Genomic DNA, 26635 nt, shown 5'->3' with positions numbered 1-26635 from the left:
GTTAGGCATTTTCTGTGCTTTTAAATTTGGATATTTGTCATTGGTCATAGTTATTGAAGATTGTATATGGCCAAGAATGAGAATCAACTAGTGTGTTGATCTAGAAGTTGTAACTCTAAGGATCTTCTGAACCAGTTTTAGGCCTTATTTTTTTCTAAAGCCCTTCATTCTAAAATGAATGCTTACAACATACTGTCTTGTAGATAAGTCTTGTGGAATATTGTGTTTGGAAAGGATTTGTTCTTTTCTTCCCTTTGGTTGGAAATAGCAGAGCAGAACATTGTGTATGTAATTTTTTATTCTAGTACAAAAATTTTTGCTCCAAAGAAAAGAAGACTAGAAAGTTTATATAAATGTAACTTATATGCAATGGGAAAAATTATGTTGGGTGCTTCATTTATAGGCATTGATGAGTATTTTGCTGTTTATTAGGTACTTAAGTACTTAGATTTTCAAGTCATCATCTTTTTTTCCCTTGGGAAAAAGATTTTACAGTTATCTAGAATTTTGCTTCAAGATATAATTTACTTAAATGTCCTTCAACAAGGCAAAATTTGTGCTAACAGTACCAAAATTTGGATTTTCAATTCAGTTGAGATAGATGTCAGCCAGGTAACAATGTGCATAAGCTCCATTTTGATGATCCTGTAGTTTGCATCCTAATGAATTCAGTGCCAAGATTAGTGTCAGTGTTTTACAAAGTGAGCATACTGTTCGAAAAACAATAATGGCCTTTTTTAACATCTCCCTCTTTGCAGAGGTAGGGTTTGTAGATGGTATTTATAATTAATTACCTTTTCCCACTACTCATTCTGTGTTCCTTTTGCCTTCACATACACCTCAGTTCTTGAGGATTTCTGACCCAGCCCTTCATTCCTGAAGAGTCTTATCCAGTAATAGTCCTTCTTGGCCTGGATTATTTTAGTTTGCCATTGACTTGAATCACAAGACAGTGTAATTCCAAGGGATGCCCTAAGGGATCTCCTATGCATCACATCAGATATAGCCTGCCTTCCCTGTACTGTGCAACAGTATTCCATGAGGTTTATGTGTACATTAAATGAGCCATAATAAGTCCACTAGGAAGTGTGAAATTGTTGCTTGATGTTTGTAAGTGCTTCATCAGTGTTCATTTTCTTTTTGCCTCCTGTGATCTCTCTGCTAGTACTCAGCAGAAGTTCCTTTTTCAAAGCAAATGTATTTTAATAAGGAACTGCTGAGGAGAATGGGGAGCTTTAAAAATATTTTTTCATACTTTTAAAGTGGTAATTTTTGCTAAAGTAGGATTTCCTTTTTTAAGCAACTTTTAGATCTTCCTCAGTGGCAACATTCCCACAGCTGACCTCAGAGAACCTTATGATTGATGGAGTGGCATTGAGTGCTGGGTAGAGGAGGCCTAACCCCAGGGCTAGGACTTTGGAAAGGCAGCACACAGGCTCTTTTAAAGAATACTCTGAAATGTGTTTCAGTGCTTGCAAGGTCTTTTATGCACCAGGGATAGAACTGAATTGCTGGAGGAATGTTCCAAAATATTTTGTTATACTTGGAAAAATATATTGTTTTCAAATTTCTGGTTATTTTGTTATTAGATAAGCAGTATGAAAAAAAATGATACTTTTTCCCAATTCTCTCCATTCAAGGGTCGAGTGGTGGAAAATATCTCGAAGCGATGTGGTGGATTCCTGAGGAAGCTCAGCTTGCGAGGCTGCATTGGTGTTGGGGATTCCTCTTTGAAGTAAGTTAAATCCACAGTGACCCATTCTGTCATGGCAGCTTGTTAGCAAAAAAAAAAAAAAAAAAAAAAACTGGGGTTGTAGCTTAGTGGTAGAGCTCTTGCCTAGCGTGTGTGAGGCACTAGGTTCAATTCTCAGTACCACATATACATAAATTAAAAAAAGATCCATCAACAACTGAAAAAAAAAATACTAAAAATAAAATAAAATAAACCAAGCATATTATATACTTTTCTTCTAAGTTCTTTCTCTGGTAGTTTGTGTAGAGTAATGAGAGAACCATAACTCTGGAATAGCAGGTAAGCTCCACTATTGTTGAGAATGTGGCCTATGGGACAAAGTCACCTGATTGTCAGTTCTCTATTCTGCAAAGTGAGGCAGTTAGAGTCATGCACAGGAGTGCCACGGGCTTGCATGAAATAGCACGTGGAGTGCCTGGCATGTAGTAATGTCAAACTATTCATTCACCTCTCTCTTTTAAATTTATTTTTCTTAGTTGTAGATGGGCGCAATACCTTTGTTTTATTTATTTATTTTTTGTGGTGCTGAGGATCAAACCCAGTGCCTCACACGTGCTAGGCAAGTGCGCTTCCACTGAGCCACAACCCCAGCCCCATCATTCACCTCTCTTGTAGTCCCTTTTTCACTTTCTTATCTTCCTGGTTCCTTATAAAATTATACAAAATTGAGAAAATATTTTTTTCAAAAATTTGCTTAGCATCAACTAGTATTTTACTTACTTTTGATAGGATGTGATTATTACATTAATTTTATTATAGTTAGCAATATACCTGTCCAACTAAATGCGTGCGCGCGCGCACACACACACACACACACACACACACACACCTCTGCACTGGATAGCAATTATTTAATGTTACAAACCCCCACCCCCACCTTTTTTTTTTTTCTTTTGGTGGTACTGAGCACTGAATCCAGGGGCATTCCACCACTGAGCCATATCCATCCCAAGACTTTTTACTTTATTTTGAGACAGGGTTTCCTCATGCTTCTCCTGCCTTCACCTCCCAGGTTACTGGGATTACAGATGTGTCACAGCAGCTGGCAAAAAAACACTATTATGAATCTGTTCTGGGGCTGGGGTTGTGGCTCAGTGGTACAGCGCTTGCCTAGCATGCATGAGGCACTGGGTTCAATCCTCAGCACTACATAAAAATAAACAAATAAAATTAAGGTATTGTGTCCATCTACAACTAAAAAACCATATTAAAAAATATATTCTTTGAGGTTTTCTGAAGACAGACATGATCAGAACCTTTTTGTCTTTATACTTGTGGCCTCTAGTATTGCTTTTGTTTTCCCTCTTGTACTGGGGATTGAATCCAGGGATGCTTTACCACTGAGTTACATCCCTAGACCTTTTTATATTTTTATTTTGAGACAGGATCTTGCTAAGTTGCTAACGATCTCACTAACTTGCCCAAGCTGACCTCAAACTTGCTATCTTCCTGCCTCGGCCTCCCCAATTACTGGGATTACAGGCATGTGCCACCTCACCTGGCTCTGTTCAGATTTTCTGCTTCTTCATGATTCAGTCTTGGTAGGTTGTGTGTTTTTAAAAGTGCATTCATATCTTCGGGGTTACCCCAAATGCCAGCATATTTCACAGTGGTATTTTATTTCTCTGGCATCAGTTGTAATGTCCCTTCTTTCATTTCACTTATTTATTTTTCTTAGTTAATCTAGCTAGAATTTTGTCAATTTTGTTGATTTCTAAAAATCCAATTCTCATTTTTGATTTCTAAAAATCCAATTCTCATTTTCTCATTTTCTCTTCCCTATTTCACTTATCTTTGCTCTAATCTTTTATTTCCCCGCTTTGTGTTTAGCTTGTTCTTTTTCTAATTTCTTGAGGAATTGCAGTATTACATACAGTTCTTCTGTTTGAATCAGGTACCTTTTACTGTGCGTGAGTATTTAAGTCTCTAGTCTGGCATCCCTCCACCCTTATGGTGTAGCCCTTGTTGGTTCAAGTTACCCGGGTTGTCGTCTTGAATTTCCTGCGTTTTGGGTTTGTGGTGTTTGGGCGTGTTGTCTCCCTCGTGTCTCCCGTGGACAGGTGGAGCCAGTGCTCTGTAAGCTTAGAGCCAGAGGCTGGGCGGATTCAGGTTCAGCTCTGGGTGGGAAGACATCCTGGCCTTGGAGATGCCAGGACGGAGCTCTGGGCCTGGGTGTCATCAGCGTGATCGCTCCACTAGAAAGTTCTCATCTTCCATCAGATGCTGTTTCAGCAGTCATTGGTGGTGGTTGCCTACAGTCAAAATGTCACTAAGGATCACAAAATGGCAGCTTTTCAAGTCCATCATTTCTTCTCCATTGACTAACTCTGGTTCTTCTACCAGGAATTCTCCTGACCCGTTGATCCCTCTGCAAAGTATATAGAAAAAGCACGGTAGATTCTTTTCACTTAAGAGTTGTTAGAATTATGAGCTGATACTCCAGAAACCTTCCAGCATGACCAATAAACTTTTTTTGCGGTAGATGAGAATTTTATTATGAATATAGATATTTTTAGATAATGATTTTTTAATCAAAGTAATAGGTCTTTTCATGCTGAAAATATTCTAGCTTTTTAAAATTTGTTCTAATTAGTTATATATGACAGTAGAATGCATTTTGACACTTTATACATAAGTGGAGTATAACTTCTCATTCTGGTTTTGTGTGATGTAGAATCACACTGGTTGTGTAATCATATATGTAATAAGGTCTGATTCATTCTACTATCCTTCCAACCCCATACCCCCTCCCCTCTCTTCATTCCTCTGTGCCTAATCCAAAGTACCTCTATTTTTCTCTACCCCCACCCCCACCCAGCTTATTGTGAATTAGCATCCACATATCAGATAAAACATTCAGCCTTTGGTTTTTTGGGTTTAACTTATTTCACTTAGCATGATATTCTCTAGTCCCATCCATGTACCAGAAAATACCATGATTTCATTCTTCTTTAAGGCTGAGTAATATTCCATTGTGTATATTTACCACAGTTTCTTTATTCATTCTTCTATTGAAGGGCATCAAGGTTGGTTCCTTAGTTTGACTGTTGTGAATTGAGCTGCTTAAACATTGATGTGACTGTGTCACTGTAGTATGCTGGTTTTAAGTCCTTTGGGTACAAACCAAGGAGTGGGATAGCTGGATCAAATGGTGGTTCCATTCTAAGTTTTCTGAGGAATCTTCATACTGCTTTCTATAATGGTTACACCAAAATATCCCACCTTTAGCCAGTTGGAGTCCCTTCAAACTGACATCTGTTTTTTTGGATATTTTGAGGCACTAGGGATTGAACTCAGGGGGCACTCAAGCACTGAGCCACATCCCCAACCCTATTTTGTATTTTATTCACACACAGGGTTGCACTGAGTTGCTTAGCGCCTCGCTGTTGCTGAGACTAGCTTTGAACTCTCAATCCTCCTGCCTCAGCCTCCTGAGCCACTGGGATTACAGGTGTGCACCACTGTACTCAGCGGCATTTGTTATTTTGATGTGATCATGATTTTTTATGTAGTTTTGGACTTATTTTGTACATATTCTGATGGAGTTGTAGATTAACTTCATGAAGAAGTTGTCCTGTTCCTCATAGTGAGAAATACTTAGAGATCACAGTTTATGTGCTAGATTCTCACCTGAGTTAGAGCACTACTAGGTTAGATTGCTTAGATTAGCTTGCTCATGGCTAGTATCATTTCTGAGCTCTTGCACTGAGTATTGCTAGGAAAATAATATTGTTTAGAAAGGAGGGGGAAGCAAATGTGAAGTGCATACAAGTATTTCCAATTCAAATGACAAATTACACGTTTTTAAAATAGACTTTTTAATTTTTAGAACAGTTACAGTTTTTCAGCAAAACTGAGTGGAAATTTGTAGATATTTCCTATATACCCCCGATTATAGGATTTTTATGTAACGTTGATTTTTTTGTTAGTCTTTTACACTGAAAGTTTCCTGATAACCTAATGTAATATTACTTTTTTTTTTTTTCATACTAGGAATTGACCCAGGAGTTCTTTACCACTGACCCACATCCCTAGCCCATTTTATTTTTTGAGACAGTATCTCACTAAGTTGCTTAGTGCCTCACTAAGGTGCTAAGGCTGGCTCTGAACTTGTGATCCTCCTGCCTCAGCCTCCCCAGTCTCTGGGATTATAGGCATGTGATACTGTGCCTCTCTGAGCACTTTTTATGTTTACTGGTACTGGTGATTTATTTTCATTCTTTTTTTGGGTATTGGGGGTTGAACTCAGGGGCGCTCAACACATCCCAGCCCCTTTTGTATTTTATTTATAAACAGGTCTCACTGAGTTCCTTAGGTCTCACCTTTGCTGAGGCTAACTTTGAACTTGCAATCTTCTTGTCTCAGCCTCCTGAGCTGCTGGGATTACAGGCATGCAATACTGCACCTGGCTTATTTTCATTCTTTTGAGAAGTATCTGTTTAAGCTCATTTGCCCTTTTATTGATTGGGTTACTTATTCTTTTGGTGTTTTGTTTTTTGAGTTCTTTATGTATTCTGGATATTAACCCTCTATCAGATGAGTACTTGGCAAAGATTTTCCTCCCATTCTGTGGGTTGTCTCTTCACTGTTGATTGTTCTTTGTTGTGTAGAGACTTTAATTTTATATAATTAATAATTATCACTATTTCCTGAGCTATTAAGAGGCTTATTTGGGATATCCTTGCCTGCACCAATATCTTTTTTTTTTAATACTTTCGTTTTATTCATTTTATTTTATGTGGTGCTGAGGATTGAACCCAGGGCCTCCTGCATGCTAGGTGAGCACTCTACCACTGAACCGTAGCCCCAGCCCCTGTGCCAATATCTTGAAGTGTTTTCCCCTAGTAGCTGTAAAGTTTCAGGTCTTCAGTGAAGGGCTTTGATCTATTCTGAATTGAGTTTTGTACAGAATGAGAGGTAGGGATCTAGTTTCTTTCTTGTACGTGCAGGTACCCAGTTTTCCCAGCACCGTTTCTTGAAGAGGCTATCTTTTCTCCAATATGTTGTTTTCTCAACAACAAAGGTAGTTTGGACACCTTTGTTAAGAGTTAGGTGGATGAAGATACGTGTTTATTTCTGGGTTCTCTATTCTCTACCAAAATCATGCTATTTTCATTCACTGTGGTTCTGTAGTGGTTTTGAAATCAGGTATTGTGAGGCCTTTAGCATCACTTTGTTTGCTTGGGATTACTGTGTATTCTGGGTCTTTGTGCTTCCTTATGAATTTTAGTTCTGTAAAGAATGTCATTGGCATTTTGATAAGAATTGCATTGATTGCGTGGCTTGCTTTTGGTGGTGTGACTCCTTTATTAATTCCCAGTTGTGAGCATGTGAGTTCTTTTCATCTTCTAGTGTCTTCTTCAGTTTCTTTCTTTAGTGGTTCATAATTTTCATAATAGAGGTCTTTCACCTCCTTGGTGAGATTTATGCCTAGATTTTGTTTTGTTCTGTTTTGATGGGGTTTTTTGTTTGTTGTTTTTATTTAATTTTTTTTCAGGCTATTGTGAAAGCTGCCTTTCCGATTTCTTTCTCAGCAAGTTCATTATTGCTGTATTTTTCTGTTGATTTTGTATTCTGGTACTTTACTCAGTTTGCTTATCAGTTCTAAGTCATTTGGTGCAATACTTTTTTTTTTTAAATTAGAACTTTATAGTTATACATAGTGGTTGTGTTCACCTTGACAAATTCATACATGCATGGTTTTGGTGGAATCTTTAGGATCTTCTAAGTATAGAATAATCTCTAAACAGAGATCATTTGACTTACTCTTTTTCTATTTGGATTTCTTTGTCTTCCCTGATTGCTCTGACTGCAATTTTAAGTGCTATATTGAATAAGAATGATGAGTGTAGACACCTTTGTCTCTTCCCTAAATTTAGAAAAAATACTTTCAGTTTTCCCCGTTCAGTATGATGTTGGCTCTGAGTTTGTCATAAAAAGCTTTTATTATATTGAGGTGTGTTCCTTCTAGAGCTAGTTTCTTCAGGGTTTTCATCGAGGAGTGATGTTGAGTTTTATCAAAGACTTCTTCTACTTCTGTTGAGGTGATCATATGATTTTTATTCATGATTTCTCTTATGTGCTGTACTAGGCTTATTGACTTGTGTTTGTTGAACCGTCCTTTTATTCCTTGAATGAAAGTAACTTGAGGATGGAATATAATCTTTTAAATGTGTTGTTAAATTTGATTTGCAAGTATTTTATTGAGGATTTTTTACATGTTTTTTCATCAGGAATAATGGTTTGTGTGTGTGTGTGTGTGTGTGTGTACACTTACCAGTTTTTGATAGCATAATAATATTGGCATAGACTAAGTTTGAAAGAGTTCCTTCCCTCTGTTTTATGGAATGAGGAGTGTTGGTTTTAATTCTTCTTTAAAAATCTGATAAAATTCAGCAGTTAATCCATCTGGTCCTGGGCTTTTCTTTGTTGGGAGATGTTTTAGTACTGCTTCAGTCTCAATGCTTATTATAGATCTGTTTAGGGTTCTTCTACATTTTCCAGTTTATTGGCATTTAGTTTTTTTTTAATTCCCTTATTCCCTGATGATCCTCTTGTTTCAATGGTGTCTGTTGTAATATCTCCTTTTTCATCTTTAATTTTATTTGGGTCTTCTCTTTCTTTTGATTAGTTGGCTAAGGGTTTGTCAATTTTATTTATCTTTTTGAAGAACCAACTCTTTGTTGCATTGATTCTTTATACTTTACATTATTCTTTCGGTTTCTATTTTATTTATTTCTGCTCTAATCTTTATTTTTCCCCCTTCTACTGATTTTGGACTTGGTTTGTCCTTGTTTTTCTCTGGCCTTGAGATATATCGTTAGGTTATTTATCTGAGATCTCCCCTATATTTTTAATGTATACACATAGAGCCTACATTATTACTGTGTACTTCCTTCTTATAATTGCTTTCACTTTATTCCATTGATTCTACTATGTTGCACTTTAATTTGATTCTTGGAGTTTAATTCCCTGCTTTGATTTCTTCAATGACCCTCTGTTCTTTCAAAAATGTATTGTTCAGTCTCCATGTCTTTATAAATTGTTAAGTTTCTCTTACTTGATTTCTAGTTTTATTCATTATGATCCAATAAGATACAAGAAATTATTTTTTATGTATTATGGCTAGCTTTATGGTCTAAAATATGATGTTATATATAAAGTTCTGTGAACTGGTAATGTGTATTCTGCCACTGTTGGATGCAACATTGTATAAAATGTCTGTTAAATGCACTTGATCTATGGTGTAGCTGAACTCTGATGTTTCATTTTTTATTTTCTTTTGTCTAGATGATCTGTTGGTGAAAGAGAGGCACTAAAGTCACTGGTATTATTGTATTGGGGCCTGTTTTTCCTTTTATGTCCCATAGTGTTTGCTTTATAAAATTGGGTATCCCAAAATTCAGTACATATATATTTATAATCATTGTATCTTTGTTATCAATCAAATCTGGAATGTCCTCCCAAAGCTTATGTGTTAAAAGCATGGTTCCCAATGTGGTAAGGTTCAGAAATGGAGCTTTTAGGAAATGATTGGATTGTGTGGGCTATAATCTCATCAATGAAGTAATCCATTTGATGGAGTAATGATCTGAATAGACTAAAATAATGTAGGCAGGTGGGGTGTGGCTGGAGGAAGTAGGTCACTGATAGCATGACTTTGAGGACTATGTTAGTCCCTGAATCCTTCATGCCTCTGTTTCTGTTCTTCCCAGTTGCCACTAGCTGAGGCACTTTCCTCTGCCATGCCCTTCTCCCATAATGTTCTGCCTCATCTCAGACCCAGAGCAATAGAATGGGCTGACTGTGAACTGAAACCTCTGAAATCATGAACCCAAAATAAACTTTTCTTCATCCAAGTTGTTGTTCTCAGGTGTTTTGATCACAGTGATAAAAATCTAACTAATACAGCTTTCTTTTTTTTTTTTTTTTTTCGGTGCTGGGGATTGAACCCAGGGCTTTGTGCTTGCAAGGCAAGCACTCTACCGACTGAGCTATCTCCCCAGCCCCTAAAACAACTTCTTGATGGATTGTTCCTTTTATCAGTATTTGGTGATCTTTGTCTCTTAGGAACAAGTTTCTCTTGAAGTCTGTTTTGTTGGATATAACTACTCCTGCTTGCTTCCTGATTCCATTTCTTAGAATATCATTTCCCATCCTTTCACTTTCAGTCTGCATATATCTTTGCCAGCAAGGTAAGTTTCTTAGAGACTCAAATTGTTAGGATTTGTTTTCTAATCCATTCATCCAGTCTGCATCCTTTCATTGGAGAATTAAGACCATTTACCTTAAGGGTTATTTTAAAAAGGTGTGTACTAATTCCTGTCATTTCGTTGCTTTGAATGATCTGTGTTCATTTCTTTCTCCATTATTCATCTTAGAGGTATTATTTTACTAATTCTCATTTACTTGTTTTCTAGTAAGATTTATTCTTTTCTTTGATTTTTGTCTTACTCCCTCTTCTATGTGTAGGATTCTTTCAAGTATTTTCTGTAATGCTGGTTTAGTAGTCGTGAATTCCTTTAATTTATGCTTATTTTTTTAAGGTCTTTATTTCTTCTTTGATGTTGAAGGATAGCTTTCCTGGATATCATTATCAAGATTGGCTGGTTACCCCAACTCCCCCAGCGCTCAAATGCATCATTCCATGCCTTCCTGGTCTTAAGAGTTTCTGCTAAGAAATCTGTTGTCATTCTGATGAGTTTGCCCTTAGATGTGACTTACACTTCTTTCTTGAAGCTTTTAACATTCTTTCTTTGTTCTGTATTTTGGGCAGTTTATAATACGTTGTAGAGAGGTTCTTTTCTGGTTATGTCCATTTAGAGTTCTAAATGCCTCTGTACCCAAATTCTCATGTCTTTCCCAAGAAGGGGGGAAATTTCTGCTATTATTATTTTAAATGAGTTTTCTATACCCTTAGCCTATAACTGAAGTCCCTCATCTATTTCCATTATCATAAGTGTGGTCTTTTAATTTGACTTATTTAACTTTTCATTTTCAGTATTTCTGTTTGGTTTTTTTCCAGAACCTATATCTCTTTATTAAAGTTGTTCTTTCATATTCTATATTATTTTCATTATTTCATTCAACTATTTCTAATTGAATTCATTGATCATTTAAAAAATCAGTCTTTTGAATTCTTGTCTAGCATCTTTGGAATCAATTACTAGAGAGTAACTTTTGGTGAAGTCACGTAGCCTTTTTTTTTTTTTTTTTTTTTTTTTTCCCACATTTCTTGTGTTCTGTGTTGAGATTTACCACATATATAAAGATGGAAATCACTTTCATTTTCATGTGAAGGTCGTGTTAGGGAGCAATCTTCTCTGTACACTGTGCCCAAGGAAATTAGTTTGTTTTGTAGTGTGGTGTCATTCTGAAACAACATTGTAAATTTCCTGTCTTTTTTGGCTGTGTTTTGGCTTATATGCTCTATCAGAACCTAGGTAACCCACTCTCCCTGTACAGTTCCCAAGAATGGAAGTTCAGGCAGGTGTGCTGTAGACAGCAGAGTATATGGGTTCTACTCTTTGTGCCTAGTCATCCAGTCTTGTCAGCAGTCTGAAAAGGTCTGGGAGGGTATGGGAGCAGCCTATAGTGAGGTCACTCATGAGTGCGGTGTCCACAGCTGTTGTATTATTTCTCTCTGCTGTTGCTGTGGGAGCCAGACTGTGAGTGGGACTTCAGGCCTGCTCTAACTATGCCTGCTTGGGGCTTCATCATCAACTGAATGCTTAGCTCCCCCATCTTTAAGTCGAAGTATCTACCAAGGTTCTAGAGAGTTAAGGACATGTCTAGATTGAGTTGCAATTTCTCACAACTGTGTTGGGGATGCCTCTCAGCAGCCAAGCACCCACCCGACATCCTTAAGGTACTGGACTCAATTCCCAGTACTGCTCAGAAGAAAACAAACAGTAACAACCACAAAATAAAAACAAACCTGATGCGGAAGTGCAGTAATAAGCAAATAAAAACAACTGCAACAGGGAGATTCCATAGAGTCACAACTATCCACACTGAAGGTGTTGGGCAGCAGCAGGTCCCACATATATTCCATTTCCCCTAAGTCCAGTGTTCCAAAACCCCCATGCAGAGGTTCCAAAACCTCTGGCTGCTTTTCTCCCCGCCATTTCCCACAACTGACTTTCAGTTCTACATGGAAAGCAAATTTTTTTTCCTTGTGCATCATAGACCAGTTTCCCATTGTCACTGTCTGTGGGTCTCAGACCTTTCAGGCTCTTGACCATGTCATAGAAAAGAATTTAAGGATGTGTCAGGCTTGAGTAGCAGAGCAAGAAATTTATTATAATGGGGAAAGTACACACTCAAGACTGGAGGTGCTGGCAAGCTCAATTCAAAATGAGTGAATTGCCTCATTGTGGTCTGGAATTTCACATTTACAGAGAGATAGCAGGAGGTGGAGTTGACACAATTCCCCACCAGTTTTCCTTGCACTTGCACATTGCCCTTGCATGTTCTAACCTGCTGCTACTTTTTTAGAATGTTTTTATTAGTGCATTATAGTTATATATAACAGTGAGGTTCATTTTGACATATATGCGTGGAATGTAATTTGTTCCATTTCAGTCCCCAGTACTTCCTCTTTCCCACTCCTGCCCCCATCCTCTGTTCCCCTTCTTCTACTGATCTTCCTTCTATTTATTTTTCTTTTTAATTGGTGCTTTATAGATATACATAACAGTGATGTTCACTGTGGTATATTTGTGTATGTACGTAGCATAATTTGTCCAATTTTCATTCTGTAGTTCCTCCATTTCCCTTCTTCCTCTGTCCCCTTCCTCTACTCCACTGATCTGCCTTCTATTTTCATGAGATTGAACCCAGGGGCACTTAACCACTGAGCCACATCCCCAGCTCTTTTATTTTTTATTTTGAGACAGGATCTTGCTGAGTTGCTTAAGGCCTCACTAAACTGCAGAGACTGGTCTCCAATTTGTGCTCCTCCTGCCTCAACCTCCCGACTCTCTGGGATTACAGGCACATGCCTGGCTATCTCCTCTTTAAGGACTCCAATCTCACGATTATTAGGTTGCTTAAAACTGTCCTGCAGTTCATTTATACACTGTTCTTTTTCTTTCCTTCCTTTCTCTCCATATTTGATCTTGGGTAGTTTTTATTGTTATGTCAAGCTCACTAATCATTTCATCTGCATGTCCAGTCTGCTGTTAATCCCACAAATCAGCCATTTGTGGTTCTCATATCTATAAGTTTAATCTGGGTCTTTTTAAATATATCTTTCAAGTTTATGCATAACTTTTAACCTTTAGCTTCATAGAACTGAATTCTATGGAATATAGTTATTACAACTTTCAATGTCCTTGTCTGCTATTTCTGCTGTCAGTGGGGGTGAGTTTGGATATAATGAATTTTTTCTCTGTTATAGATATCTTTTCCTCCTTTAAAGCTTCACAATTTTTTGTTCAGTGCCAAACATTGCAAATTTTACTTTGTCCGGTGCAGGACATATTTGTACTCCTATTAGTACTCTTAAGTTTTTGTTCTGGGATGCAGTTGAGTTACTTAAGAATAGTTCTTTCTTGGTTTTATTCTTAACATTTGTTAGATTTGGAACTGAAAAGAAAGAAAATGATTTTTTTAGGTTGGACCAAAGCACTGTTTAGCCTAGGTCTAATATACTCCTGAAGCAAGGTCCTTCTCAGTACTCTTCCATTGCCCCATGGATCATGACTTTTTTACTGGGCTGATGGGAGTGAGCACTGTTCCTCACCGAGTGGGCTCTGGTGGCCGTTCGCTCTAATGCTGTTAGCTCATTCTTTCCCCAGCCTTTACTTTGCTCACAGGCATGCGCTGGCCTGTATTCTCTTGAATTATCAAGGAGCGCCCTCTGCAGATCCTGGAGATCTCCACTCCAGGACTCTTCTGTGATAACTCTAGTCACTGTGGTCTTCCTGAACTTTCAGCAGCTCTTGTCAGAGTCCATCCGTCTTCAATTTGGTTGCCCCTCCCTATACCTTGGCAGGTCAGAAAGAATAGATAAAGGTGATATCTGCTTTGAGGCCAAGTTTTAGAGGCATTTGTGTACTGCAGGGAAGAGTTGGTCCTGTGAAATATGTTAGAGATGTGTTTCAGAAGACACAGGGACCTGAGCCAGTCCTTCCTGAATGTGCTAAGAGGTTAACATGTTACCAGCCCACACATCATTGAGGAAGTTGCCCTTCATGACTCAAGTGTCCTCACCAATAAATGGGTAGCTTTTGGTACCAGTATCAACTACTGACACCTCTTCATGGCCATAAAGGATTTCTCCAGAAAGGCCCTAGCGTAACCAAATGACAGTATGACACAGTACAAGAAACATTTGTCCCGGTGTTTCAAATTGATTTTTTTTTTTTTTTTTTTTTTTTTTTTTGATAGAGGAGCAGGGAGCAGGCCTCCATTCTCGGATGACTCACTGAGGTTGAAGGACAGTTGGTGGATAGGAAATCAGTCTAGAGGTTTACTTCTCAAGGGGTCCCTAACAGCAGTGGCATCACTGGAAGCTTCTTGGAACTACAGAGCCACCCTGTACATCTACCTATCTGCACTGTGGTGAAAGACTTAGGTGTTTCATAAGCATGTTAATTAAAGTTTGAGAAGCACAGTTTTAAGCAAGTGGTTACATGTGCCCTCTAGTGGCTGCCCACAAACTTGCAGGAAGTTTTAAAACATTTTTTCATTTTAGGACCTTTGCACAGAACTGCCGAAACATTGAACATCTAAACCTCAATGGGTGCACAAAAATCACTGACAGGTAAGTAATGAGGATTAGTTTAGGGATAAAGTGGTTGTCAGGTGAATGAGGGGAGAGAAACATGGTTGAAAATATCTTTAGTGCATCTGCTCTTTTCCAGCACGTGTTATAGCCTTAGCAGATTCTGTTCCAAGCTGAAACATCTGGATCTGACCTCCTGTGTATCTATTACAAACAGCTCCTTAAAGGGTATCAGGTAAGGGATGGCATTGTGGCTCAGTGGTAGAGCACTTGCCTAGCACACATGAGGCACTGGGTTGGATCCCCAGCACCATATTTTAAAAACTAAATAAAATAAAGGTATTGTGATCATCTACAACTAAAAATATTTTTTTAAAAAAGAGCATCAGGTAAGAGCATCCATTGTTTGTGGTCAAGAGAATACCCAAAGCAGTGAACATTCTGGTGCATCTTCCTAATGAAGCCTTCCTAATGTCCCCCTAAAACAAGAAACAGATGGCTCAGACAGGTCCTGGGGGTTGTCTCACTCCCTGGATTGCTTGCGATGTAATAAATTCAAAGTTGGTAATAACTGTCTGCAGGAGTATACCGGGATGTTTTTGTTTCTTGTTCTCTCAGTGAGGGCTGCCGGAATCTGGAGTACCTGAACCTCTCTTGGTGTGATCAGATCACAAAGGATGGCATCGAGGCGCTGGTACGGGGCTGTCAAGGCCTAAAAGCCCTTCTCCTGAGGGGCTGCACACAGGTACCACCAGTTTGTGGAGCTAGTGTTCTGACACATCGTGGAACTTGCTGTTGCATTTTTCTCAGTGTCCCACTTGTTCTCTCACCTAGATTCTATCCCTCTTCTGTTTTCTGTGTCCACTTAGTTAGAAGACGAAGCTCTGAAGCACATTCAGAATTACTGCCATGAGCTCGTGAGCCTCAACTTGCAGTCCTGCTCAGTAAGTAGCGTGCCTTTCCTGAGCACTGTCCTGCTCCATTCTCTCCCTGAAAATCTGCTGTGGGCCTCACTGCACAGCATCCCATGCAGCTGAGATGACTGTAGAATAGCTGGCTTCTCATCCTGTGTCTTTGTAGGATCTGTCACTTTGCCGTGAGATAAAAGAATGAGGCATCACCCTCAATACAGAGCAACCAGCATCTCCCCTAAAAGTACTATAAATCAAGTCTTGATTAAAAAAAGGGTGGGGTATTGAGTAAGGTATCAGATATGCCATCAACTCATCAGGCATGGTGGTGCACACCTATAATCCCAGCAGCTTAGGAGGCTGAGGCAAAAGTATCGCAAGTTTGAGGCCAGCCTCATTTATTTATTGAAGCTCTAAGCAGTGAGACCCTGTCTCAGAAAGCGCTGGGGATGTGGTTCACTTCATCCCCAGTACAAAGAAAACAAAAAAGGAAAAGAAATACTGTGAACTAGTCACTAACTAGTTGTAGACCTGAATAGTTCATCTTAAGAACTCAGTGTCTGTTTTTTAACTCATAAATTGGGGATGATGGCACCTCTAATATTTCAGGAGATAAAATGAAATAGCAGATATGAAAATGCCTTGAAAAATATATGGCATGTGCAAGAGCGAGGTACCATTTCATCCTGAGCAGGGCATGGCCTATGCTAACCTGCTGGCCCTTCCTCATGGTCTCTGTAAAAGCTGGGAAGTACAGAGTATGCTGTCAGCAGCCTACACAGGTTCTCAGGGGCACGCAGATGCTGAGAGGTCTCTCTCTTGAAAGCCCTTGCATTTGGCCTTTAATGAATGAATCCTAAATCTTCAGAGTCCCTGATAGTGGGAGAGAAAGCAAACCATCTGCTGGACAAGTCTCGACTTTGTGGGCCTGGACTATGGAAAACCGGGATCTTGACCTGCATGTGGGACAGTACTGGCACGTGGCTCAAAATACAGTATAGGTGTGCATGTTTATTTCTACAAGAATTAGAGTATTTACGTTCTTATATGGAATCTTTAAGGCATTTTTCAATAACTTACTTAATTTTATTAGTCCTTAAAACATTTGCAGAAATATTGTTTGTATATATGTGACTTATATAGCAAATGTCTAAAGCATTAACATGTAGAAGTTCAACCAAATATAAATGGTACTTAGGCAAGTTTTATGTTTTATAATCAAGAATTTTTCCTAGGGAAAAAAGTTAACTCTATATCTGTTTTTTTTAAATATATTTTTTAGTTGTAGGTGGACATAATACCTTTATTTTATTTTTTTTAACATGGTGCTAAGGATCAAAACCAGGGCCTCATGCATGCTAGGCAAGCACACTACCACTGAGCCACAACCCCAGCCCCTATATCTGTTTTGGTGAATTTTTTTGTTTGTTTGTCTTTGTCTTTGTTTTTGGTGCTGGGGATCGAACCCAGGGGCCTTGTGCGCTCTAGGCAAGCACTCTACCAACTGAGCTACAACCCCAGCCCTGTTTTGATGAATCTTGGGAGTGGAAATAGAATTTAAAGTTTTTACTCTCCATTAGTAATGCTAGAATATTTTAAAGCTGTGCAGAGATAATACAAGTACACATCAGCCCTTATTTTAAGTTATTAGGAAGTGCCGGTAACTGGCAACCAGTAAGAGTAGATCCCATTTTCCTGTTGCTCCCATCTGAGTACTGATGTCCTCTGACTTCTGCCTGCGTTGCTTTCCCCCAAGCGCATCACGGATGAAGGCGTGGTGCAGATATGCAGGGGCTGCCACCGGCTGCAGGCCCTCTGCCTTTCGGGCTGCAGCAACCTCACGGACGCCTCTCTCACAGCCCTGGGTCTGAACTGCCCGAGACTGCAGTGAGTATGCCGCGTGCTGCTTTGCAGCTCAGAGATTGCTTGGGCCGACCAAGAGGAGGGGAGGGCTTGGCAGCAGGGGGAGTAGTACAGGGGGAGGCTGGAGTTGTATTTTTGCTGGGTGGATGGAAGTGAGACAGTGTGTAACTCAGTTCATTGAGGGGTACACCAGCAGAGTATGAAGTGTCTGCCACCAGCCAGTCTGCATTGTGTTTCTTGTTGGATTTATGCATTCCAGTCACCACTACCTATTCCCTCATCCTAGTGATCACTTGAAACGCCAGAGTGATCGGAGTGGGAGCCTTGGTCCAGATGTTCCCAGTGTCTCCTTTAAACCTGCTGCTAAGTAGACAGAGTGAGGGAAAAAGATCACACTTGCTTCTTATTTATCATTTTCCCCAGTAGGAAGAGAAGGGGGTTTTTTGTTTTATTTTGATATTGGGGATTGAACCCAAGGATGCTTCACCACTGAGCTGCATTCTCGATCCTTTTTATTTTTTGAGACAGTGTTTCACTAAGTTACTGAGGCTAGCCTCAAATTTGCAATCCTCCTGTCTTAACCTCCTGAGTTACTGGAATTACAGGTGTGCACACCATACCCAAATGTTTTAATAAATAATAGTTTATTTTCTGCTTCTCACAGCAACGTATTTTTACCAGCTGTGCATATGAAAACGAGGGCTAATTTTGCACTCATGTTACATTCCTGGCTCTGTGCCAGGTGTCTTTATGAGTGTTGTCTTATCTTCAACACATCTCCTCTGTGCTCACTTGTTTTGCAGAGGAGAAATAGATAAGGATAAAAGTCACATAATTTGTTCTGGGTACATGATGATTAAGAAGTAAAAATAGAATTTGGACTTAAGAGTTTGACTTTGGAACTAGCAGTCTTAACTCCTGTACAAGAGGCAGAAAAATTATTGTAACTTTTTCTATGCCAGTAAAAGTGATCTATTTCTCAAATCCATTACATATCTTTTAAGAATCATTTATTCAGGCTGGACATGGTGGCACACACCTCTAATCCCAGTGGCTCCTGGCTGAGGCAGGAGGATTGTGAGTTCAGAGCCAAACCTCAGCAACTTAGCAAGACCCTCCCTAAATAAAATATAAAAAGGGCTGGGGACATGGCTCAGTGGTTGAGTGCCCCTGGATTAAATCCCCAGTACCAAAAAAAAAAAATCATTTATTATGAATTTGTCTTTTTTTATTAAGAAAGACTCTAGATAATTTTGATGTTTCTGCTTAGTAGAGGGAATCTGGGTGATCAAAACTAGTCAGAGGGCTGGGGCTGTAGCTCAGTGGCAGAGCATGTACTTAAAATGCATTAGGCCCTTGGTCCAATCCCCAGCACAGAAAAAATAGAAGACCATAAATAACCCTGGTCAGAGAACAGGTTAAAATTATTGTTAACTTAGAATGTTACTCATGCATTTATTCCTATTAAGCATGAATAGTTGAGAGTTAAGTTCGTGTGTATGTGTGTGTGTAGTACTGGGCATTGAACCCAGGGGTTCTCTACCACTAAGCTGTATCCCCAGCCCTTTTTTTTTTTTTTTTTTTTTTTCTTTTCTTTTTTTTAAGATAGGATCTTGCTCCAGGCTGGCTGCAAACTTGTAATCCCTCTGCCTCAGCCTCCCAGGTCTCTGGGATGACAGGCATGTACCACTGTGTCCCTCAACAAACATCAATACATTTTTTATTACCTATAATGTTTTAAATTTCCTGTAACTTGGCATTTCAATAAATATATCTCTATATGATTTTATTACATAGAAGTTTATTTTAATTATATTTTTAAAGTCACTAAATTTTAGTCTGATATTTCAAAACCAACAAGGTGCTGTTGGGAAAGATTCTTGAATTTACTATGTGAGTTTGGGATGAGACTTTAGGGCTTTGCACAGGTCCTCCCCAACCCTCAAGCCCCTCATCTGTCCAGTTGGGACAGTGTTTATGTTTTACAACCTTTAAAGTGGTTGCCAGAGGCAAAGTGTTAAAGAGCAGAGCCACATCAAGATGTGCATTGTAGCATAATGTTTCTATTGTTAACCTGTTGATACTTTTTTCTCCCCTGCATGCCCCCTCCCCAGAATTTTGGAGGCTGCCCGATGCTCCCATTTGACTGATGCAGGCTTTACACTTTTAGCTCGGGTAAGGCATAGATTTTTAAAAGCAACTGTAATCACTGCCCTAATTCAAAGTGACTTGGGGTGGTTTTGGGGTGTACAGAAACTAGTTTCAGAAAAGACAAGCACAAAGTCAAATAAAACCTTTGGGGTAAGTTTTATATTTGTTTCAGTTAACTAGAAATCTAGGAAGATCCTGTAGAGAATTCTGGAAAGGGCCTAGGCTTCATTCTTACTTGGACAGGTGGGACTGGCTGCTCCAGAAGCTTCTTCACCTGCATGAGATGCTATTCCCACCCAGACCCCAGTTGGCCTCTCTGCAACTCCCCCTAACTGGACTAAGCTTGCTCCATTTTCTACATTGCCTGCAAACAGGGACACCAAGGTCACTATGGGGGCCTTTCTGGGCTTGCTGCCAGCGTCCTGTGTCCTTCAGGGGGTGCTGATATATTCTTCCTCCTACCTACCTCTCAGCCCTGCCCACCTTGCCAGTGTGGCTGAGCTCCCCATTCCCCGTCCTCCTAGAGCCTGGCTGATGGTTAAAGTTTACCTGCTAATGTCTGAACCACTGGGAGGGGTTCTTTCAGGTTGGGAGAAGAAAATGCAGCCAGAGCAGCCCTATTTCCATTTTCAAAGTGACTGTGACTCAAAGGGCACCAACTCAGAAATGCTGGTTCACTGGGTGGCTCTGGGAACAGGCCATACCCCTTAATGGAAGAGAACAAGAACCTTGGGTCGTACTCAAAGGGACAGGGCAAGCTGCAGGTGTTGTCTACACAGCAGGGCATGTCTTGTGTACTCTTTCAGAATTGTCACGACCTAGAGAAGATGGACCTGGAGGAATGCATCCTGGTGAGTGGACCCCTCACAGCCCTGAGGGCTGCTCCACAGTTCCTGCTAACAGCATCACACAGCTAGGGACACACTGTCTCTTGTCCCAGCCCTTCTTGCTCAGTGTAGGTGGTGGGGCTTGGGAACTCATTAGGGCCATGGCAGTGGGATATGTAAACTTTTGGCCATTTCCAGTTATCAGAATTATAGCGGAAAAATTCATGATGGCTTCATCTTTTGCCAGACATAAAAAAAAACAAGGTCTCCTTTTATTTTTCATAGAACTTGAGGGAGAAATAAGCTCGTATATCCAGTGATGGGTGACTCTAGAGAGAATACTAACAGTCCTTCTTGCCCATTCCCTCTTTGTTCTTGCCCCTGAGCCCCTTCTGGGGCGCCACAGGTAGACCAAACAGCAGTTGGGCATCTTCAGAAGTGGGCAGATTTGAGGTTGCTGGTAAAGAGAGGAGCTTCCAGCTGGAGTATTCCTGGATGAGTTTTTAATTCTCTTTTGCACCTTTTGATTTCCGTGTTCAGGAGAAGCCAGGATTAGGTATTAAGTTCTGGCGTAGAAGCCACACTGACACAGCGTGTTTCTCTCCAGATAACCGACAGCACACTCATCCAGCTCTCCATTCACTGTCCTAAGCTGCAAGCCCTGGTGAGTCTTTTGAGTTTCTGTGACATTATTCACCTCTTAGGAATGAAAGGACCCTCCCACCACAGCAGATGTCACTGTGGGTTCCCTTTCTGTAATGGTTCCAGCATCTTAGTCCCAAAGCCCTTCTAGCGGGGCTTCCTTGGGAAGCAGGGTATCTGGGTGTTACTGCTTTCACTGTAGGATGTGAACCCAGTGGGGATCCCTGCATGTCCTGGTCACTTCACTCAGGTTTGTGTTTACCTGGTCAGGCAGTCAAAGTTAGCATGATGAAATGTTATAGTCCTCAACAAGTTTAGGGTCATCCTTCTGTTGTATTTTATATCTGTTCATCTGTGGGGGAGAAGGAATGAGACTATTTTCTTGGATGTATATTTACGTCTTCTGAAAGATCCAAAATGAGTGCCTGGCACTGTCGGCCACGCGGACATCTCTCACATTCCACCTGTGTCCATCCGAGCCAGGAGCCTGGAGCAGGGGGCAGTCCCCATCCGCTGAGCAAGCCCGCGTGCGGGAGTCTGCTCTACCCACAGATGCCAGCCGTGTGATGCTGGCACCATACAGAGCCCCATTTTGTAAGTGAAGAAACTGGGGCTCAAAGTGCTGAAAGGACTTGCCCCAAAGTTACACAGCTGCTTAGAGTCCCCAGACCTCTTGGCCTTCCCTGGGTCTGGTCTTCCCAAGGCCTGCGGATGTGCACAACCAGTTTTTCTTAAGCCAGCTTTCCCTCTGTCATCTTTGAAAACTTGCTCTCTCCTCAGGGGCTAGAATTCTGTAACATCATTAAAGCTTGGCCTTAAATCACTCTCCCCACCACCTTTCCTTATTTCCACTTTCCCTCTGAACACTTTTCCCCTCAGACCTTTCTTTAAGTTTGGGGTTAGATCTCAGAGATGAGTCAAGAACCTCACTACACTTAGGTTCTCTGTGTCAATTGTTCCCTCTACATATTGCACATAATTTTATAGTTCTGATGATGTTTTTACCCTGACTGGTTCATAGCCTGTTTTATGATTGATAGAACCTGTAACTCAGATGTGCGTTCTCCTTGTATCCCCCCGACCCATTTGTTTCCTGAGATCGGTGACCTTTCAGCAATATGGGTGAATTTGTAGTCCGGTACTTTATTTCCTTCCTTAACCTCTAACTTCTCTGTTGCCATAACTTTTTTTTCTGTCCTGCCCCAGGAAGACACTTAGCCTGGGCCCCCCTGCATCAGTGTCCATGAGAATCTCCTTACAGCTCACAACTCGGTGGCTTACACTGAGCCCACAGAGACTTCCATTAGCCTCCAAACTCTTGACCTGCTTCCCAATTCTTCAGGGCCGCAGCGCCACCCGGTCAGGGAACATCTTCCAAATAGTTGGTATTTCCCCTGCAAGGGGGTTTCTGGTGACTGAAACCTTCTCTATCTTGTCCACTATTTTTATATAAGCTACTTCCAAAAACAGGACAAGAGTTTGCTGCGGGGAGGGAAGCAAAGCTATAAAATCAGAAGTCTAAGGTTGAAGCCCCAAATAAAAAATTTAAAAAATTTAAACATAATTATTAGCAGCAGAAAAGCAGGAAACTGTTGCAGTTGAGGTCTTAGCTTTGAGAGTTTAATAGCCAAGACAGATAAAGGAGAAATGTATTTGTTATTTATCCAATTCACTCTACAAACATTTCTTGAGGACCACCATGCCCAGCACTTCTCTAGTGGCTGGAGACCAAGAAGATAACTCATCAGGAGAGACCAGCTTTATCCTGAATCTGCAATTTCAGAGGATCCACATTTGAGGGATACTTGAGGAGCACTACCCACTTGGATAATGGACAGAATTAAGATCTCCTCTCAACCTGCAAGCAAAGCTGAGTGCAAATGAAAACACACATTTTGTGTGAAGTGTGCTTCTACTGCAGGGGTCCCACATGCACATGGGCAGCCAGCTCAGCCTGCCTTGGCATAGCGGCAGCATGTGGAGGATCAGCATGGCTTCTGTCAGGGCCTTTGGACTGAGTGCACCATGAAATAAGTCCTCTTCTCTGCAGGCCCCGTGTAGGGACAGGTGGTCCCACCGAGCAGCCCCACCTCCATTCAAAAGGAGACTCACGGTTCTAAGGGAGAGTGAGTCTGACCATGACAGATCCAGGCACAGGGTGCCAGAGGACCCACCGCAGGAGTTCCACCCTTGCCTCCAGAGATCAGTGGAGGCAGTACTATTGGGGGAAATGCCATTTTGAATTTTGAAATGTGTCTTTTATCTTTCACTGAAGATCTTCAAGCAGGAAGAAATGAGGAAAGTGACCACCAGTGTGAAGCCAGGTGACTACTTCAGCACAGTTCCCAACACTTGGGTTTCCCAGGTTCTCCTTTACGTGCAAGTGAGGCGCGTATACCACAGGCTTCCAGGAGTGACCCTGTGATCCTCATGAGAGGATGGGCCTGTGCTCACATCAAAACAAGATTCAGAAGGATATTCAAATCCTGTGTTTAACAGTACATGCATTTACAAACAAGGGAAGTCCCAGATTCAGAGGAATATGAGGGAAGGGTACTCTGAGGATTGGAAAGAGTCATGAATTTGTTCATAGGCAGTTAAGGACCTTCTTTGTTACTTATATTTTTAAGTTGTAGGATGTGTTATGTGGGGGTTCTATTGATTATGGAGGTACTGGTTTCCTTTTTAGTACCAGAGCTAATTAGGGGTTTTTTTAAAAAATCCTTTTATGATGCAACTCACTGGTCCTAGAAACTACTCAGGCAGAATTTTGGCAATCTGTTAAAGAAAAAGAAATACAGCCAAAAAAGGAAATGCAGTACTTTCTTCATTGTTGTGAGATTTTTATATTTCATCCTGATTTAACAAGACACTATGATATTATACAGAAAACAAGACCATCAGATGTCATGTCTGTTACTCCCCCTTTGGGATGACAAGCATATAGATTACCCACTGGTTACCTGCTGTCCGCCATGTGTGAGAATCTTGTTATCAAGCCACTGTTTACTGGTCTCGAGGAAAGGAAAGCAGTGTGAGACTTGGTAACATTTAGATGGATGTATTTCTCCAATTTAAAGTGGGATCATTTAACAACTTTGAAAAAAAAAAAAAAAAAAACATAAAATAGACTGTGTATTTTGTTTTGTTTTTGTGATACTGGGGATCAAACCCAGGGCCTTGTGCCACTAGGCAATCATCCTACCATTGGGCTACAGCCCCAGCCCTAGAAGGTATTGTTTCTGTCTCATACCCACTGTCTGGCCAGCATCTCCCACCTTTTCCCAGTCACCCCTTCTGTTACCCAACTGCAGCAATAATTTCACTTAAGTGGGACTCATCTTTTCATTGACACTCACCCATTTGATGTGCCTGCTCCCCCATTCAGCCTAAAAAATTCTGTGGTCAGTTATTTAATCTCTCTCTTAATCCTCAAGATTCACCTTCCTCTCTTAGCAAAGCTATCATTCTCTTTAAAATCACTCTCAGTTACTGAGCCAGTCCTTGAAGTGTCCTCGAATAGGGCTTGAAGGTGAATAGGGCTTGAAGGCATTTTACACAAAGGAACTAGTGTGTATTCTTTGTTGGATCAACAAGAGTCCTGGCTGGGCTTTAGAACGGAGGAGAGGAGACAGGCTGAACAAAGGCAGGGATCAGACCTGCTTCTCTGGATTGTATCCTTGGATCTTGGAATGACTGACTGATGGTTATCTGGAGGGCCATCATTCTGTGGTAGAACTGTGAAAGTGGCCCAGCCCATATTTTGCTCCCAGTTTGAAGCCTGTGGCTCATTCAGAACTTCTAAAAATCTCAGAATACTGAAATTCCCAAAGACCCAGTCCACTCCCAAAGCTCCACAGCAGTTACTCCCACACATTGTGGGGACCAATGAGTACCACCCCAGCTGCTGGGCCAAACCTCAGCTCCTGTACACAGGCACCTACCGTGGCTAAGACCTCTAGTTTATCCTCATTGATATGGATCCATGATCACTATGTCTTCCTGTTAACTTTTTGTCACTGTGAAATATTCCTGTCACTGTCTTGAAGTCTGCTTGATCTGATATTAATATATCAGCTTTTTTTGTGCTTCCCATTTGTATAGTATATTCTTTTCTTTCAGATTATCTATTTTACTATTTTAAGATAGCACATCATTGGGTCCTGCTTTTGTCTAGTCCAGTGATCTCTACCTTTTAATAGTTTGGTCATTTATGTGTAATATATTGATACAGTTGGATTTGTGTCCTTCATTTCACTGTTTGTTTTCTGTTTTCTTCTGTTCCAGTTTTCTTTCTGGATTAACTGAACATTTTTAAAAATTGTTTTATCCATTGACTTTTTAGCCATAGCTCTGTGTATTGATTTTGAGTGGTTGCAGTTTCATCATTAGATCTCAAAAGTTCTTTCTATAAATCAAAGACAGCTTTCCTAGTGGGAATTCAGGAACAACTGGGATTGTAATTCAGACTCGTGTCCCAGCACCAACACCTTGTACAAGGCCTGGTCAGGGGAAGCCACTTCAGATGTTCTTTTGGAACAAAGTGGATATAAACGAACCAACCCAAGTCTCAAGAGTCCAGCACAGTAACTGGTATGTGAGTGATGAAGGTCACCCCTACAGTTTTGGGGCTCAAGGCTCCAAAACTCGCAGTCCTTCTCAGGAAGATGCTGGCCATCAGCAGCCCCGCCATAGCTCCACTAGAAAAATCAGCTCCTGCAGAGGAGAGGGAAGGTAAGGGGTTCCTGCAGTCTGCATTAGCACACCCTAAGTTCCCTTTACTCAAAGTCTCAGGCGACCTTGTCAAGGCAGGCAGGCCTGCCACTTCCGTGCTAGACCACCACACTCACAGAGGCAAGGTGGAGGAAAGGACGCTTGTCAGAAGACGTCAGGGGATGACGGAGAGCCCTAGGAAAGGAGAATGTCTGGATTCCTTAGGCCTCAGCTTACTGTGGCTTTGCCAGGCAGTGGCTTGAATTTCTCTTTTACATTTCACCTCAACTCCTGCTGTCCCAGGTCTCCCTTAGGAAGCACCACCTGTGGTGGGGACATACCCACACACTTCTCATCCTAACGGGCCCTCAGCAGCCTAGTGGAAGTGGAAGGGGGTGTTAGAAAACAAGCTTGAGAACAGCATCATGCTTATTCTGCTGTAAATGAACCTCCTTCGCTTAAAAATGTTCCTGGTGATTTCTCCTGTTTTTCGAGATGGGGTCTCACAGTTTTACCCAGGCTGGTCTCTAACTCATGAGCTCAAGCGATTCTCCTGCCTCAGCCTCTCAAATGTACCACTGCGTCCAGCTCCCTGTGCTTCACCTACCACTGACTTATTTAATGCTTAAGCTCAGAGCCTCAGTTTCTTCAAATGTCATCAGCATAATCTGTGAAAAGAGCCTTAATTTGTTTCTTTGCTGGAAAAATTAATGCAAATTTTAGAGAATGAATGCAAGTTTTTAGTTCCTGGAAAATGAGTAGGTGGACTTTTCCTAATCCTGTTGCTGTATGGCTAATATCCTGAATGTTCTACATAAACAAACAAGAAGACTCTTAAAGATCAGAAGAAGGTGGCAAGACCAGCTAGGGACCTCAGCTGACGGCTGCTTTTCTAGGCAGGAGTATGGTGGCAAGTTCCCAGAGTTTTCCTTTTGCCATGTCTCGGGCTGGATGCTAGAGAAACTAACAATCCAGAAATGCCAAGAGATACAGAAAAGAAGGGGGAAAAAAAGGCCAAAGAAGAACCTGCTTTCTCAAAGGATCA

The 26635-nt window shown here is 40.8% G+C and overlaps 1 protein-coding gene across 1 annotated transcript in view; it reads left to right on the top strand.

Annotated features, from left to right (window-relative positions):
• The window catches only part of FBXL2 (F-box and leucine rich repeat protein 2), a 95293-nt gene that overhangs the window by 57950 nt on the left and 10708 nt on the right, over positions 1-26635 (top strand). The window contains 9 exon segments of the mRNA XM_079114241.1: positions 1641-1735; positions 14454-14522; positions 14623-14718; positions 15102-15228; positions 15353-15427; positions 17151-17281; positions 19372-19432; positions 20215-20259; positions 20843-20899. Coding sequence (XP_078970367.1) covers positions 1641-1735; positions 14454-14522; positions 14623-14718; positions 15102-15228; positions 15353-15427; positions 17151-17281; positions 19372-19432; positions 20215-20259; positions 20843-20899 — 756 coding nt within the window.

Source organism: Sciurus vulgaris, assembly GCF_902686455.1.
Source record: "Sciurus vulgaris genome assembly, chromosome: 16".
In the NCBI taxonomy this organism is placed as follows: domain Eukaryota; kingdom Metazoa; phylum Chordata; class Mammalia; order Rodentia; family Sciuridae; genus Sciurus; species Sciurus vulgaris.
Note: the sequence above shows the minus strand (reverse complement) of the source record. Positions and strands in the feature narration are given on the sequence as shown.